Source organism: Penaeus chinensis, chromosome 15 (genome assembly GCF_019202785.1).
Source record: "Penaeus chinensis breed Huanghai No. 1 chromosome 15, ASM1920278v2, whole genome shotgun sequence".
Classification (NCBI taxonomy): Eukaryota; Metazoa; Arthropoda; class Malacostraca; order Decapoda; family Penaeidae; genus Penaeus; species Penaeus chinensis.
The window spans coordinates 8,561,474-8,578,973 of record NC_061833.1 but is presented as its reverse complement, the minus strand read 5'-3'; the positions used below and the strand labels follow the sequence as shown (position 1 = coordinate 8,578,973).

At 35.9% G+C, this 17,500-nt stretch overlaps 2 protein-coding genes across 4 annotated transcripts in view; one reads left to right on the top strand and one right to left on the bottom strand.

The window, feature by feature from the left end:
- LOC125032957 (spastin-like) overlaps positions 1–5,249 on the top strand; it is a 124,739-nt gene extending 119,490 nt beyond the window's left edge. The window contains exons 8-10 of the mRNA XM_047624366.1: positions 1,833–2,023; positions 2,140–2,333; positions 2,453–5,249. Of these exons, the coding sequence (XP_047480322.1) occupies positions 1,833–2,023; positions 2,140–2,333; positions 2,453–2,616 (549 nt within the window). The 3' untranslated portion in view covers positions 2,617–5,249. The remainder of the gene's footprint in view (positions 1–1,832; positions 2,024–2,139; positions 2,334–2,452) is intronic.
- A 1,453-nt stretch (positions 5,250–6,702) lies between these two features.
- LOC125032956 lies at positions 6,703–11,734 on the bottom strand. Of its 3 annotated transcripts, none has more exons than XM_047624365.1 (2): positions 11,699–11,734; positions 6,703–11,219 (listed from the first exon to the last, which is right to left on the bottom strand). In XM_047624365.1, the coding sequence occupies exon 2, from the start codon at positions 11,137–11,139 to the stop codon at positions 6,865–6,867; it is 4,275 nt and encodes a 1,424-aa protein (XP_047480321.1). In that variant the 5' UTR covers positions 11,140–11,219; positions 11,699–11,734; the 3' UTR covers positions 6,703–6,864. The 3 variants fall into 3 exon arrangements, with proteins under 3 accessions (XP_047480321.1, XP_047480318.1, XP_047480320.1); XM_047624362.1 differs by lacking the exon at positions 11,699–11,734 and adding an exon at positions 11,465–11,524; XM_047624364.1 differs by lacking the exon at positions 11,699–11,734 and adding an exon at positions 11,441–11,482.
- Between the last annotated feature and the right edge of the window lie 5,766 nt (positions 11,735–17,500).

Here is a 17,500-nt window from a genome sequence, read left to right as displayed (position 1 = left end):
AGTTCATTTTGTCTTTACATATAGATGGCTCTACAAGTGCTTAGTCACCAAGGAGTCAGTTATTAGTCCTACCTATCTCACCTGTTTACCCTTTTTCTTTATTTATGGAAAACTTCATTTGCATTATTTTATTGTTTTGAATGTTAATATTTTAATAAGAATCTAATAATCATAATATCAATAATAACAGTATCAATATTAATAGTAATTATTCAAGAAATGGAGTAATCAAGCACAGTTGCTAGGGCCTTCTGATAGACTCCTTGGTTGCCAAGCACATGTGGAGCCATCTGTGTGTAACAAAATTCACAAAAGCTACAGTCATTGCATTAAGAGAATACATCAGTAAAAATGTACGAAACAGCTCAGTTTACAATAAGTCAAAAGGGCCCTCTAAGCCTTCCTTAGAATTTACAATGATGAATATTCCTCAACATGGGAAAAAATGCATTAGGACAAATTAACCTCTATCTAGCCGTCATAACAAAATGACTTAAAGAGCCGGGTACGGCTATAGGCATCGTGACACACTAGGCATGCCGAGTGGAAAGTTCCACTACATGTAGTGGACACCCGGGTCAAATGGCATGACGGTTGCCAGAAGCTTTCTGAGTCTGTGACACCTAGAGATTTCTAATACTGTCCCTAATGGGTTTAAGATTGTTCTCATGGATGTGAATAGAAAATATTAGTAAAGTTGTACTAAACAGCTAAATTAACAGTTTACATTAAATCAATAAGTGTTTCCAAGTTTTCATTGTCATTTCCATTGCAGAATTATCCTCAATGTATGTAAATCTGCACTGTAGATTTAAAGACAGTCCTTACCTGCATGGAACACTTTCACAACCTGCTGGTTCAGTTATGGACAAAAATTGCCTGTCAAAGACCTATTTTGGAGACTCATAGGCAAATATGCAGAGTCAAAGACAGATGAAGATAACCAGTCATCAGTAATGACAAATAAACTTTGGAGGTCCATTCTGATTTTTTTGTCAAGGTATAATTGATCCATTTCCTATGTGGTAATTTTCTATTTGTAAATACCAATGGCACTGCATACCTTCACAGTTGATGCAATGACTACAAACTTATGGCTGTTCAGATTACAGGTAAATAAATGGAATGCGTAATATTATCATGGTAAATAAGATTTATTGCAGTACATGGTTTATCGTATTACTGCAATCAATCAATGATGCAAATGTTTGTTGTAATTAGTAGCATTAACATTAATGTGTGGCACCAGCACAAATACTTGAAACATCGCAAAGATTCATAGACCCATCTTGAATGCTGCCCCAGACTCCTCTTCAACAGCTAAGAATCTGATAGTGTTAGTGAAAGTGTTAGTCTTGAATTCACATGTGTGGTCAGTTTATATTCAGACCTCTTTTTCTGTACAATGTAAGTAAAAATTGGGAACATATCAGTTTAATGATTTTAGATAAGAACTTAAAAGCAATAGCACTTTAGGCATTAAACATTAGCATTAAACTTGGAGAAATTAGCATTTAACCTTTATAAATTGCTTTCAACAGTGCTGTTGTCTTGAAATCATGTTTATTTTTTCAATTTTAAACTTTGTCATACAGAAGAATATATTTTTTTTTAAATGATAATATAAGAATAATTGTAAATACACACACTGAATGAACAGTGACATGAGAATTGCATATTAAGCAATCAGCTTGTTAGGTTTGGATGAGGGGCACGGCCTCTGCACAGAAATGAAATAAATTGACTATAGTGGTAAGCTGATGAAATAAGCGATATTGTGATAATTTTTTATAGTAATACCATTCTTTTCCCTCTTGTAACAATGCTTCCAGCCCTCCATAATCTTCATTGATGAGATTGACTCACTTCTATGTGAAAGAAGAGAGGGTGAGCATGAAGCTTCAAGAAGACTCAAGACAGAGTTTCTAGTAGAGTTTGATGGCCTTAAATCAGATGCTGAAGAGAGAATTCTAGTCATGGGGGCAACTAATAGACCTCATGAGCTAGATGATGCTGCCCTCAGGTAAAATATGAAGAACAGTATTTAAATTTTGCTTGTATAATACATGATTAGATGTCTCTTTTTTTCCTTTTCTTTTCCTCTTGTATGATTTATCACTTTTCTGTTTATTCCAACAGGCGGTTCAGCAAGCGTGTTTATGTGTCTTTGCCAGATAAATCTACACGTGCGTTGCTAATCCAAAAGTTGATGGATAAACAAAAATCTCAGTTGAATGTTCGTGAAATGGAAAGTTTAGCCTCCCTGACAGATGGTTATTCGGGGTCTGACCTCACCTCTTTAGCAAAAGATGCTGCTCTTGCACCAATCAGGGGTATGTTTGTTTACACATTGAATGTTTGGATTTGATTTTGCCCAATCTTTTTGTAATAATATTGGCTGAACATATATGAAAGCATTGTAAACTTATATAAGATTTATAATTCCCAACAGAACTGAAGCCAGAACAAGTTGTATCATGTGATCCAGCTGAGGTCCGCGGAATTAACCTGTCCGACTTCAAGGAATCACTCAAAAAGATTCGGAGATCAGTCCCACAGTCCACACTTATCAACTATGAGAAGTGGAATGCAGATTATGGAGACATATCTACATGAACACTTACATCATGTGTACTATACTTCTTTGGTCCAATCACATTTTTTATATTTTAACCAACATAAGTGAATATGATTTTCACATCACATGAAGATCATCTCAACTTGTAGATATTTAAGATTAACAGTCCACAGATGCTGTTGCATTAATGTAACATAAATGTGATACAGTGTCCACACAATTTATATTCTCAACTTGACGTAGTCATGTAATCCATGTTTTGGAGATGTGTATATTGAACGTTTCATTTATTTAATTATGGCTGCCTCAGAATATGAGGTTAAATGTTTTTGAAAAGGTTGCAGCGGGAATTTTATGAAGACAGGCTACTGTGATGTTTTTAAAACATTTTATGTAATCAATAGTCTCTTTTTGCTTGGTCATTGTGAGTAACCAGTTTGATATAAAGAAATACTTTTGGTAGCCAGTTGATATTGAAAAATATCTGATGGCAACATCCAGACAGTAGATGAGTAGGTCTATTGATTCTTGGATTGGGTGCTTTACGTTCTTTAGGGTTAAGATTTTACTGAACACTTTTTAAACTGGTTTGAATAAGAAAGATTGGTATAGGACAATAAAGTCAATAGGTCAGAGTTCCCTTGTAGTAAACATGTCTAGATAAAATGTTTGATACCAGTGGTTTCTTTGGAATATTTTATATAGAAACTTTCTTTAAGTAGATAAACCTAGACTCTTAGACTTAGTGACTGAGATTGTGCCCCAGATTATGTTTCAGTATACTAAACGTTTTTAGAAGACTTGCACAACCAATACTGATAACCAGGTTGAGAAATTCAGGTTCATAATTTAGGCATTACAAGGTCGGAGAATGGCACATGTACAGTGCAGTCTACTAAGTATGTGATGAGTTAGCTTTTGTGAAGTTAAAAGGAGACTGGATGCTGAGAGAAAGTATATATCAAAATGGTTCTCAAGACCATCAAGGAGAAGTCCATCAGCAATTTTCTCTTGAAAAGTTGCTATCTCTGTTTTATATTATAAATGAGATATTCTCTCTCTCTTTCTCCCTCTCCCTCTCCCTCTCCCTCCCTCTCCCTCTCCCTCTCCCTCTCCCTCTCCCTCTCCCTCTCTCCCTTCTTCCTTCCGTTCTTCCTTCCTCTCCCAGCTTCTCAATAAAACAAACTTTATAATTTGTGAATATCATAGCATAGCACACAATATTTTATATATGATGCTGTTTCTAACTTTGAAATGCTAACAGGAAAAGGGCAGGCTTCATGTTTGTTCTCTTTGATGAAAAAAGTGGTATTCAAGAATAATTATTAAGTGTAAACCTTTTTTTTTTTTTATGATTACTTTTAAGTTGTAGTATTGTAAATTATTTGTGTAAAATCTTCCTGAATCATAAAAAGGAACATTAAAAGAAGCATATAAAGGAAATGCTTAATATATATAGTGGTGTTCAGCTAGTCAGGAGAAGTAAGGTTGTGACTTCTTGTCTAGGCTCTGTAACTGCTTGGGTAACAATTATAGAACAAAGCATCTGATTGTAGGTTGTCTTTTAAAAGTCTAGAAAGCCAAAGTAGAATTTTCTGTGTGCATGAGCAATCATAGGCTTGGTTATAAATGTAGAATGGAAAACAAAAGACAGCTTTAGACTGATTAAGAAATGGTAATATATTGTACTTCACTGCACTTCTAGCATTGACATTTTTATGAGGTATTTTGATGAGATTTTTACAGGTTCTGGAAAACTGTTGCTAGCCTGTTACATCATGTTTTAGCATTCAGTGTAACTAGATGCACAGATCAGCTCTTTGTGAGGGAACTTAGGAATGGCAGTGTGATATTTACTGTCTTCCGTAAAAGGCAGATGCATTCAGTGTCCTAAAAATGCTTAACAAAAAGTGACTGCAAAATCACTGTCTCTGTGGAAGGTGATATTTATTTTAACAAATATCAGATTAACTGATGAATATCCACTGTAGATGAATAATACAAAGGATCAATAAATGTCATTTGCAGCTAATCATTAGTAGGTTTTCACTTATTGTGCAGTTATAAAGGTTTAGTAAATAATACCTTTTTTCTTTTGATTCTGTTGAGCTGTATGTAGAATGTGCACATTTATTGTACATTTCTTTTCAGTGTATAACTGCAGTCCCATATATTCTCATTACATGAAAACGTTTGTACACACCTACCATTATGTAATCACAATAGTCATAACAGTTTATCATTAATACAATTGTTTATATGTTATGTTTTGTGGGGTTGATATATGTGAAAAATAGAGCAATATCATGCTCATAATGCTCACTTGGTTCCATGCAATGTGCACTTGTGTGCTTCTGTACATATTGGTGTGTTTGTGCCATAAATGAACTTAAAAGTTTTGTTTGGCTCAGGTTCTCTTAATTGTGGATGTAGTGACTGAAAAGGAGTCAGGACTAAATTTGTAAATTATTTGTTGTTCCTAAACAAAATAAAAACAAAATTGGTATTGCAGCATTTTTGTATATTGACATCTCTGATAATGCTTTTAAAATATAATAGACCTACATGGTTATTTATGAAAAAATATAATGTTGGTGCTTATTGGGGCCATCTTTTATTATAATAAAGGAAGATTTCCTGTGGTGTAAATAAGATTTGATACTGAAATAGTCCTGATTGCCTTTTATTTGCCTTTCCTTTTGCCTACCCCAGAGTTCAAAACAATTCCGTGCCATCTTGTGTGATTCTTTGCTCAGCCCTCGTGTAAGTTGGGGTCACAACACTAATGACTGTAATCTTTTAGGAATCATTAGTTCCTTATGTTTATCTGCATGTTATACATGCTTCATGCTTTATCTGTACCAATTTTAGGCAGTAAAAAGCAATGCCTACTTTAAAGTCATCAAGAATGAAAGCTTACACATAATTGCCAAGCTACATTTGAACACACATGGGAGAGGGGATAAAAATATTACGCAACTGAATGACATGTTTTTCTGTTTGAATAGTAGATTTCTAATTTGTTCCTAATATGCAACAAATTGTCATCTGAAGCATTGTTGTGTCAGAATCTTTTGGTAAAAGTAATTTGAATGTCCATTATTTTGCAGTTTATAATGAAAACTGAATAAGTGCGAGCCTATGTCACATGTACAGCAAATGTTAATGAAAGAGTGCATGATCTAATACCATTTGCATGTGATTGTTGTTGAAAGAGTTCAGAAAAATGATTTAATTCCACCCATTTCCATGACAAAGACTTTACCTACATTTCTGTGTTTTTAGTTCATATCTTGTACAGCCCCATGCACATATAAGTTACCTTCTTGCCCTCATATTTTTGCTGTTGTTAAGTTGTCAATAATGAGGAATAATATTCGTAGCGTAATATTTGGAGGTTAAAGTTGTGGTGCTGTTTACAGAGTAAAGTTTAATCGCATTCATAGTATCTGTACTGGGATATCAAGGAAAAGCCATCAGCTGCAACAGTCTTTTATTGGAGCAAAGTTTCAACCTGAAATGTGATATTCAGGTAATAGGGATAACAAAAATAAATATTCTATTTGCGAAAAAAAAGAGAAATTATACATACATCAATTAATACTAAAATAACAATCCAATCCGAATAAACAAATGAACTGCTTATATCACAATATTAAATAATACAAGGAATGCCTACACAATTCGTGCGACGTAACTAAATAATCTGCAACAATATCACAAAATAAATCATACATTGTATATTTTCATTGAACTCACTTCAATGGCCACACTATCACAGTCCATGATTCCCAGTAGTTGCCATCACGTCTCAGTTACGGCACAAACCCATATCCACAGCATTGGATAAACACTGGCTGAAATCATATGAAAGTAAACACTCCACATTATGGCCGACGCCAACACAACAAACTCATGCTCCGTGTATTTTCAATATTAATGAGTATCATCCCCTCTGAATTTATTTGAACCCTTCAACATCCTTAAACATACCTTCATGAGTGTAAAGACTTGTGCCCAATAACTGCCACTTCTATAAAAGGTCGCCAACACAAATTCCCTGCGAAGTGGGTTCACACACAAGTCGTCCACCGCCACAGCAACGTCATACGTGGGCTCATGGGTAAACAAAAAATACTCGAGATGCGCAACAAACATCTCACCCGTAATATCAAATAAACGTAAATATTCCTATTTTCATATACCTATCATGCTAATGATACACTCCCCCCCCCCCTTCACAATGACTACCGTGGACTAGATTACATTGGACAAGTTACATATGCTTAAACTTGTTCTTCTATAGGCAACAGCATCACTAATCTATGTACTGATCTACACATGATCTTATTCGCCTCATCATCATGCCCTTTGCCATCCTTTATTATTTTATATCTTAAATTAACTTCACGAACTATTCCATTTCGTCCTGGGTCAGTCCTAATTACTTGAGCCAGCTTCCATGTTCTCCTTACAATATTGCTATCTTGCACTAGAACAACATCTCTTATTGTCAAGGGCCCAAACAAATCTACTGCTGTATGATATAATGGTGGAGCAGGTTTCATCCTTTCTGCCCTCACTTGGCCCATGCATTGATCTTCCACTTTCTTACTTAATTTTCTACATGTTACACATTTATTTTTTATGGTTCTTATTAATTTTCTAGCTCCCGGAATCCAAAATTTCCTCTGTATCTTACACAATGTAGTCTCTATATCTGCATGATCCACTTTATGTAGACAGGATATGTACAATCTAGTAACAGGATGTTTATTCGGTATTAACATGAAATTTTCTTGATTCCAATTGTCTTTCAACCACTTAGAAATTCGTTGTCCTACTACTATAACTCCCCTTTCAATTGATGGTCCCAATCTTTTGAACCTTGTTTCCCAATCAGTCATGCTCTTTTGCACTTCTTTGACCCATAATATTTCTGCATCTGTAATCCCTTGAACTGTGGGGCTTCTTAGAATACCTTTGAAAGACTTGTATTTGAATACATTCATTACCCTACATGTAACTCTCAACAATTTGTAATAGTCACTATACCTATTAACATCAATTAATTGTATATCACCATTCTCATGACTTGCATTATTAACCGTCATGATAATACCAATTCTGTCAGTTAACTTATCCTTTTGGATTTGTGATCTTACAATTGATGAGTTAACTATGTGGTAAATTCCCTCAAATATAGATTCTCTTAATCTAGCAGCCATAAGAGCTGCACATAGTTCTAACCTAGGAATTGACATTTGCTTTATTGGTGCAATCTTATTTCTAGCTGCTATCAGATGTGACTCAAATTCATCTTCACCAATTTGCCACCTCACATATGCACAAGCTCCGTATGCTTGCATGCTACCATCCGAAAATATTATTAAACTTGGTTTACCAACTACATTGGATGGTATCAAGGATCTTCTAAAAGTCAATCTCTCTAACTCATACAATTCCTTAAAAAACATCTTACATTCCTTAACCGTGGAAACATCAAGTGTATCATCCCACTTGATTCCGCCATCTTTCGATTCACCTTTGGAAATCACGAGTCTCATCAAAATTTTAGCTTTGAGCAATACTGGTACAGCAAACCCTAATGGATCATATATGGATGCAATTTGACTCAATAGCATTCTGCGTGTTAAATGTTCTGGAAATTTATCATCAATTTCATCTGAATTTAAATTTGGACCACTTCTGACCTTTCTTATTCTTGAAGAAAAATTAAGTTTTACCGTAAAGAAAAAATGATCCTCCAACGGGTTCCATTTCAATCCTAAGATCTTCTCATGGTCAGATTTTATCACATTGACCTTGCAGCTTTCATAATGCCCACTGACAATCCAATGTTTAACTCTGAAACTTCCCTGAGACAATATCTTCTCCGCATCCTGTATTAACTTGAATGCATTCTCAACGGTATCAGTGGAATATAGTATGTCATCAACATAAGTATTATTAATAATCATATCTTGCACATCTGGATATTCCTTGCCAAATTTCTCTACAGTGTGTCTCAACGCTAGCGTAGCTATGGTACCACTAGGCTTATCTCCAAACGTTACTGTGGTAAGAGCATACTGATCAGGTGGTTTCTTGTCATCCACATCCCTCCATACAAATCTGTGTGTATGTTCATCCACTGTGCTGAGCTTGACAGTATGGTACATTTTAGCTATGTTGCCTGCTATAGCTATATTATTCTGTCTAAACCTAAATAAAACTCCCAGTAAGCTGTTCAGGATATCTGGCCCCTTATATTCTCGTATCTCTTCCTTAGTTAATTTCCTCGCCACTCCCCTATGAATCATATCTTCTATCTCTCTCTGATACTTCATGGCATATTCATTGCCCAGTTTCTTCAATCTATTCTCTGTAGTTTTTAATCTAGCATTACCTACTTTAATATTGTCTTTCAAATGCATTGGATCCCTTAGCCATGGATACTTTGCTAGCCAGCATTTCTGCTCCTCATTATATAACAATCCTTCCTCAATCAATGCTAGTTCTCTTTCTTCTTTTAAATTTATGCAATTAGGTTCAGGACATCCTCGACACACACACTTTATACACTGTGGCTTACATTTTGTTCCCATTTCCTCCATGGCAAAGAATTTATCCAATTTAGTCTTTAAGCTATCTGTTGACTCTATGTTACTTTCCTTCAAATCTACGAGACTAGACAGTTTATGAGTTCTCACAAGTATATGATTGCTGGTGTTAGATCCATTGGTAATCTTGTCATGTCTACCTCGAATGCTGAACCCAAATTGATTTTCCAGTAACTGAATGCCCTTATTGTCTTCAACAACCCTTGGCAGTATTTCACAACAATCTGTACCGATGAGCATATCAATTTCCCCATATGGGAGATCCACCTCTACGTTCGAGATTCTTACAAAAAGTTCAGGTAATCTGGATAAATCAATCCTTTTGATTTTGGAAGATATTTCATTCATACCGACAGCATCCACATTCCAAACTTTACCATTCTTATCAGTTAATGGTACACAGTATGTTTTACTTGATTGATATTCAATCGTGTTGCCTACCTTGACCAGAGATAATTTTACATCCTTTCCACTCAATCCTAACTTCTTGGCCATCCTATGAGTAATTAAAGAAGTATCTGAACCCGGATCCCACAATATAGTGATGGGCAGATTTTTACTATGCACCGTACTAATATTCAACAAAGCTTTGCCTCTCTTCTCCATTACTGCATTGTGAGAACTGCTTTCTATTCTGTCTTGATGCAAAAGTGGATGATGATTCTGATTACATGATCCTTGGCCTTCAATGACTACATCACACAATTTGCCTACATTACACCCACGTGCTGAATGATATCCCTTTAAACACCTAAAACATATACCATTCCTCTTAATCACATCAAATCTTTCTTTGCTATTACAGTCCTTGAACTTGAAACAATTTGTTATATCATGACTCTCTGAATTGTGTAATAAACAACCTATACTTATATTGTTCTCCTTGTATTTAATACCCTTTATCATTTCATTCAACTTTACAATGCATGACTCAAATTCTCTATTCTTGCTCTGTTGTTCTTCATTCAATTTTCTCATCAGCTTAACCAACTCTGACTCCGAATTGTTTTCGACCACATTTTCAACATGATGTACTGTTGCTCTACAATCACTAGTACTAGTTCTTACATTTGAATTCATGTACTCTAAAACCTTCCTTTCTTTCTGCAAGAAACCCAACAGCTCAGAAAACAATTCACCAGTGACCGAGATATCACTTGCTTTAATTACCCATTCTCTCTTTTGTAGTGAAGGCAGAATTTTCTCAATATGGCTAACAACATTAGCTGTGTTGAGTTCATCAGATAGATTTACCCTTTTTAAATCTAACCAACATTGTTCAACCTGATCAACCATTTTAATAAACCCTTTAGTATCACCATCTGATATCTTCCTCAGAGATTTGAGATCACTTATCACCAAGTCTACAATTTTCCTTGGGTTACCAAATTTGTCATCCAACCGCTTAAACATTTCATTGTAATTACCTTCCGAGCCCTTTACTGTCTGAAGTGCCTCCCCACCTAAACACATTTTGAGTGCATATGGATCAGTACCATATTCACTCTGAACCAAGTTCTTATAATCCTCTTTAAATGTAGGATATTCTCTTAAATTACCTTCAAACTTGGGAGGTTCAAATCTCTTTACCTTAACCTTTGGTTTGTCTGTTGCCTTCTCCTCACTCTTTGTCATGAATATCTTAGCACACAGTTCATTCTTTAATCTTTCACTATCTAAAATATATTGTTCAGCCTCTTCTTCCAGGTTTTTATTTTCTAATTTATCCTCATTATCAGATATAAATTGTATCAGTTCATCATTCTTACACTCTAAACACTTAAATGCTTCTATTACTTCCTCATAGTTAGTCTTCAACACAAATAGATCATCACCTCTGTCTATTCCTTCTTTACATAGAGTTACCTTCCTGGTGAACTTTCCTTTAGCAATTCCCCTCTGTTTCTTGAGGGCGTTGAGGTCCTCTTGCACACCCATGGCGATGAAGTTGAAATGTACTGGGATATCAAGGAAAAGCCATCAGCTGCAACAGTCTTTTATTGGAGCAAAGTTTCAACCTGAAATGTGATATTCAGGTAATAGGGATAACAAAAATAAATATTCTATTTGCGAAAAAAAAGAGAAATTATACATACATCAATTAATACTAAAATAACAATCCAATCCGAATAAACAAATGAACTGCTTATATCACAATATTAAATAATACAAGGAATGCCTACACAATTCGTGCGACGTAACTAAATAATCTGCAACAATATCACAAAATAAATCATACATTGTATATTTTCATTGAACTCACTTCAATGGCCACACTATCACAGTCCATGATTCCCAGTAGTTGCCATCACGTCTCAGTTACGGCACAAACCCATATCCACAGCATTGGATAAACACTGGCTGAAATCATATGAAAGTAAACACTCCACATTATGGCCGACGCCAACACAACAAACTCATGCTCCGTGTATTTTCAATATTAATGAGTATCATCCCCTCTGAATTTATTTGAACCCTTCAACATCCTTAAACATACCTTCATGAGTGTAAAGACTTGTGCCCAATAACTGCCACTTCTATAAAAGGTCGCCAACACAAATTCCCTGCGAAGTGGGTTCACACACAAGTCGTCCACCGCCACAGCAACGTCATACGTGGGCTCATGGGTAAACAAAAAATACTCGAGATGCGCAACAAACATCTCACCCGTAATATCAAATAAACGTAAATATTCCTATTTTCATATACCTATCATGCTAATGATACAGTATCGCTTCCACTTGTTCTACCGTACCACAGTAATGTGATGTACAATATGTGTAAATCTTTCACTGTTTAAATGTTTCTTCTAATAACTTAATACTTTTTAAATTATACACATTTCTCTTTGCTACAGTTGACTGTAGCAACATAGTTATTATTTGGCTGTTCTTCAAATCACTCTACAATCCTTAACATCAGAAAATATTTTGATTTATATTCATCAGTGCAGGAGAATCTATTCATATAAAAGCAATGCTAAAAAGCCCCAGAGTCCTTATCAGTTTCCGAACTGAAGTGAAGTGTATATGTGACTCAAGAAGGATCTACTTGTATTCTCATGTCAGAAAGTGATATTGTTGGATGAAAGTAATATATGTGGATGAACTTTAATTAAACATCTTAAGTATATAAAATAAAAATACTGGAATATTTTGTGTGGTATTTCATTATAGTGGATGTGAATACATTAAACATTTCATAGCATAGGTGAGTGACATCGGGTTTATTTTACAATATATATACTTGGCAAAAACAGAGCTAAAGCTTCAAGGCTAAAAAAAATATGTAAGAGTTATAAAATACAAGAAGATTCTTGACATGTTTCCTTGAATTATCCTATTCCTATGTAAAGCCCTTTATTATCATTATTCCCTTCAACAAAACAAAATCGGATATAAAACTAACACCATCACAAAATGTGTGACAAAAAAATGATCTGAATGACTGAATACAAGCATTTTCTTCCTTATTCCATGTAAAGTTAGAAAGACTCGCAAGAAACTGTGTCATTGTAACATTTGTCAGGCTGTTTCTAATTTTCCAACTTTTAGTCACTATCTCCAAAGAGAAAGAATTTGATGGCTGATCTGAATGAATTTAATAACATCTTAATCTCATGTATAAATTGTAAAATAAAAGTTATTTATGTTATTTTCTTACTTCTTTTCACAACTTATTATAATGATTACTAGAAGAATGTTTGCTAAAGTAAATATTTCTTTATAATTATATAATGCATAACTGATGAGTGAGTGTGGCTTTGTACCTCTTACAAATAAAACTTTGTGTCCATAATGCTTTTTTTTCATTGAATCATTTCACATTTTAATGAAGGGCAAAGGGTTTTGGAAGAAAAAGAAATTAGTGTATACACCTTACTCCAGGAGTTCCGAATGTGGTGCTTGCAAACACCAGCTCTTAGTATCCACCTATATATATATCATTTATATATATATATATATTTATATATATATATATATATATTTATATATTTATATTATGTATATATATAATTTATACATAGATATTATTTATAAAAATATATATATAATGTATATAATATATAATATATATAGTTTATATACTATATAGTATATATATATAATTTATAATATATCTCCCACACCACACCACACCACACCACACCACACCACACCACACCACACCACACCACACTAAATGAATTATATATATATATATATATATATATATATATATATATATATATATATATATATATATGTATCTTTATCTTCCTAATCAACCGCCGCGACGGGAATTGAACTCGGAACCACATGGGCCGGAGTCCAGTGCGCTGACGACTGGGACTATCGCGGCAGTCATTTTATTTTCAACAGCCATTCATTCCACTGCAGGACATAGGCCTCTCTCAATTCACTTATTGAGAGGTTATATGGCAGTGTCACCCTTGCCTGATTGGATGCCCTTCCTAATCAACCGCGGTTCGGCGCGCTAACACTTGTGTCACGGCGTTGACTTCCCCTACGACACCTGCGTTTGACTTCTCAATCCGATATGTCACTTTTCTCGGACCCGGGGTAGCAATCAGAGCGCTGGCATTTTTTTTTTTCTTACGACCGCCGCGACAAAGAATTGAACTCGGAACCAAGAGGGTCGGAGCCCAGTGCTCTAACCACTGGACCATCGCGGCAGTCATCGTTACATATATATGTATATATATCTAAAGATATATATAAATATTCACATATATATATTTATATATATATATTTATATTCACTCTCACCTATACATACATATATATATATACACACACATATATCTATATTTATATATATATGTAAATAAATATATATATATAATATTTATATAAACATATATGTATATATATATTTATGAATCTCTTTATATATATTGATATATATGATATATACATATTTATGAATCTCTTTATATATATTTATATATATGATATATATATATATATTTACATATATGTATAAATATATATATGTGTATACATATATGCACATAGACTGCCGCGATGGTCCAGTGTTTATTTATATATATGATATATATATACATATATGTGTATATATATATGTATATATATATTTATGAATCTCATATATATATATATATATATATATATATATAATGTGTGTATATATATACACATAGACTGCCGCGATGGTCCAGTGTTTAGAACACTGGACTCCGACCCTCGTGGTCGTAAAATTGCCTGCGCTCTGACTGCAAACTCGAGCCCGAGAAAACATATCGCATAATGTTTATGGTAAAAATAACACCATCGATTCTTTCTTTCTTTCTTTGTTGGATTTCTTGGCTATCAACCAGCGGCATGTGGCCAAGGTTATTAAGCCAATGGATCCTGAATTTCACCCTTTTCCATTGTCCTCAAATCCCTGCTAAAGATTACTCCCTTGCAGGTATTGGGGCCAATAGGGATAGCTACTTTTACTTTCAAATCATGAATCTGCGTCAGTTTCAGTAAGTCCTTAATCTGGGAGTTGAATTGCACTTTTACAAGGAGGCTATCTCGCAATTTCCTGACAAAATCAAAATCGCCGTCCACTTGACCATCAAGGACCTTATTGATGATGAAGGGGCTCACATTCAAAAGAGATTGATTTTCATTCACGCATTTGACAGTCAAATACCTTGCATTCTCTGGAGGCAGTAGTTCCTTTGTTCAAGGTCGCATTAGTCGTAGGGTAGTCATGAGTCGTTCCCCCTCCTTAAGGAGGAGAAGGGGTAGCTGAGGAATCGCTCATAATGGGTATCGGACCGAGTCCGACCCCTGGGCCCGAGCCCGTTGACCTGAAGGGACCAGTTAACCCTTAACTATTGTTAATCAACCTAACAGCAATAGCTAAGAGAAGAGTGTGGCAGGTTGTCCTCTACCCACCCAGTGGAAGCCTGGTTGCGTTCTCCAGTACCATAGGGGGATCGAGTTATGTGGAAGACACCTCCTTACCGCCGAACTTGCCAAGTGCGAAGGACGGTAATTCGATGCCCTACCCCCAGGCGAATACGGGAGCCCACAAGGGTACTCCGGTTGGCTCAGGGAAGTCACATGAAGAGAGGAAGGGAATTCAGAATAAATAAAAAGTGCGCCCAAAGGACGCCCAAGACTACTGGGCCTCCCTACCCAGGGGTCAATGCCCGTAAGGGCTACCCAATTGTAGGAGAGTGCTGCGGGTCTGAGGTGGGGTGCTGACTACGCCTACTGTAGTCTCGTGTGACCTGCAAAAACAAGACACTGAAGGTGCAGGCAAAAGCACAAAGTGCTGAAAAAATCTAAAAAATCATAAATTTCCATTACGTAATCTGTTATAAACTCTGAAGCAATAGCGCCGAGCGAGACGAGAGGCCCCGGACACCAGGTAGCTCCTGTGGCCCAAGGGTTTGGATCTATTGCTGTTGCGTCTGAAAAAGAGGTCCTAGCTGATCAAAGTCTTGTACCAATCGATGTGCATAGCTCTATAAAAAAGAAAAAGAAAAATCCCGCCAATTCAAATCAGGTTAGGTCACAAGGTCTACTAAATGACTCCTTTGTAGCTAAGCACTAGCAGAGGTATCTATGGGCAGAGACATTTCACAAAAAAGAAAAAAAAAAAAAAAATGAGCACAGCATTTTCCCCGGCGGCATTGGGATATATATAAATATATACATATGCATATATATATATATATATATATATATATACATATAAATTGTTATAAACATATACATATACATATATATCTATCTATCTATCTATCTATATATATATTTATATTTATTTGTATATATAAATATATATATATATAAATATAAATAAATATAAATATAAATATGAATATATATATACAAATATATATACAAAAATATATATATAAATATACATATATATATACACACAAATATATATACATATATATACATATATATATATATATATATTTGTATATATGTATATATATAAATTTATATATATAAATATATGTAGAAATATATATATAAATATAAATATATACACAAAGATAAATATATACAAATATATATACAAATATGCCCCATGCCCCCTGGGGTTAATGGGCGGTTGTTGGGAGGCAGTCTGCCAGTCCACCACCCCAAGAAAACCTAACAGGCAGCGAATCCTTTAGATGTTAGTGCTAGGGGGAGGGCAAACATCCCTCTTATCCAGCAAGTAAGTTGGGCTGTGGGTCCCACCGTGATGGCGACCGCTAGAACTCAGTTATAGGGAAAGGGGATTACCTGTCGTCCCATCTGTGTCCCGGCGGCCGCCAACCTGGCGTGAGGCTTGTGGGGCAAAGCCCAGGGGACCTCCGCAGGTTGATTATGGGACTTGCAGCCAGCTAAACCTCTCTATATGGAGCGGTGTCAGTGACAGAGGCAGAGGTGGCGTCCACCCGGAGTAACTGCCCGAGGTTAGACCATAGGTAGGCTGTCAGGGTGGGGGCTTAGAACATCCGTTCCTTGCGACAGGACGATCGATTACCACTACTGTGAGGGAACTGAAGCAGTTGAGAGTTGAGATGGCTGCTTTCATCAGAGGTGAGAAGACCTGGCAGCGGGTTGATTAGTGTGGGTACACTTATTACTGGTCAGGCCATAGTGATGGCCAACATCTCCAGGGAGTAGCCATAGCCATCTCCAGCAGACTTCAACCCTTGGTAGTAGTGATTCTGAAGCTTACATTTGGCTTCATGTCTCTTATTACTATGTGCGCTCCTGGGGATGTGTATAAACTTGATGTGAAAGAGATATTTTACACCAAACTTGCATCTGTGGCAGACAGATGTCCTCAGCGAGATATTCGTATTATTCTGGGTGACTTCGATGTGGTATCTGGCTGTGACCGTCCTCATGGCTCAGGTGCTAATGCTGACAGTTAGAATAGCTTCCTTTTCCGGGACTTTGCTAGGTCCCAGAAATTGAGGATTTCAATTCAGCGTTCTTTCCCGCATCATTGGACTTGGTACAGTGATACGGGTAATGTGGCCAAGGAGATCGACCACATTCTCGTTGGCACTCGATAGAGGATCCTTTAGAACTGCAGGGTGTATTGCAGTGCCGAGTTCTGTGGAACTGATCATAGATTGGTTGTGGCTACTCTCCAGGTCCACTATAGAACTCCCCATCGCTCCAATGAACACCTTAGTGTGTTTCATGCAGACAGATTGAGGGAGAGTGAATGTGCCCAAGGATTTGCTGAGGCTATCTCTGGTCGTTTCACAGCACCTGGGACCCTGTTCTTCTATGGAAGAATGCAGCCCAAGAATCGATTG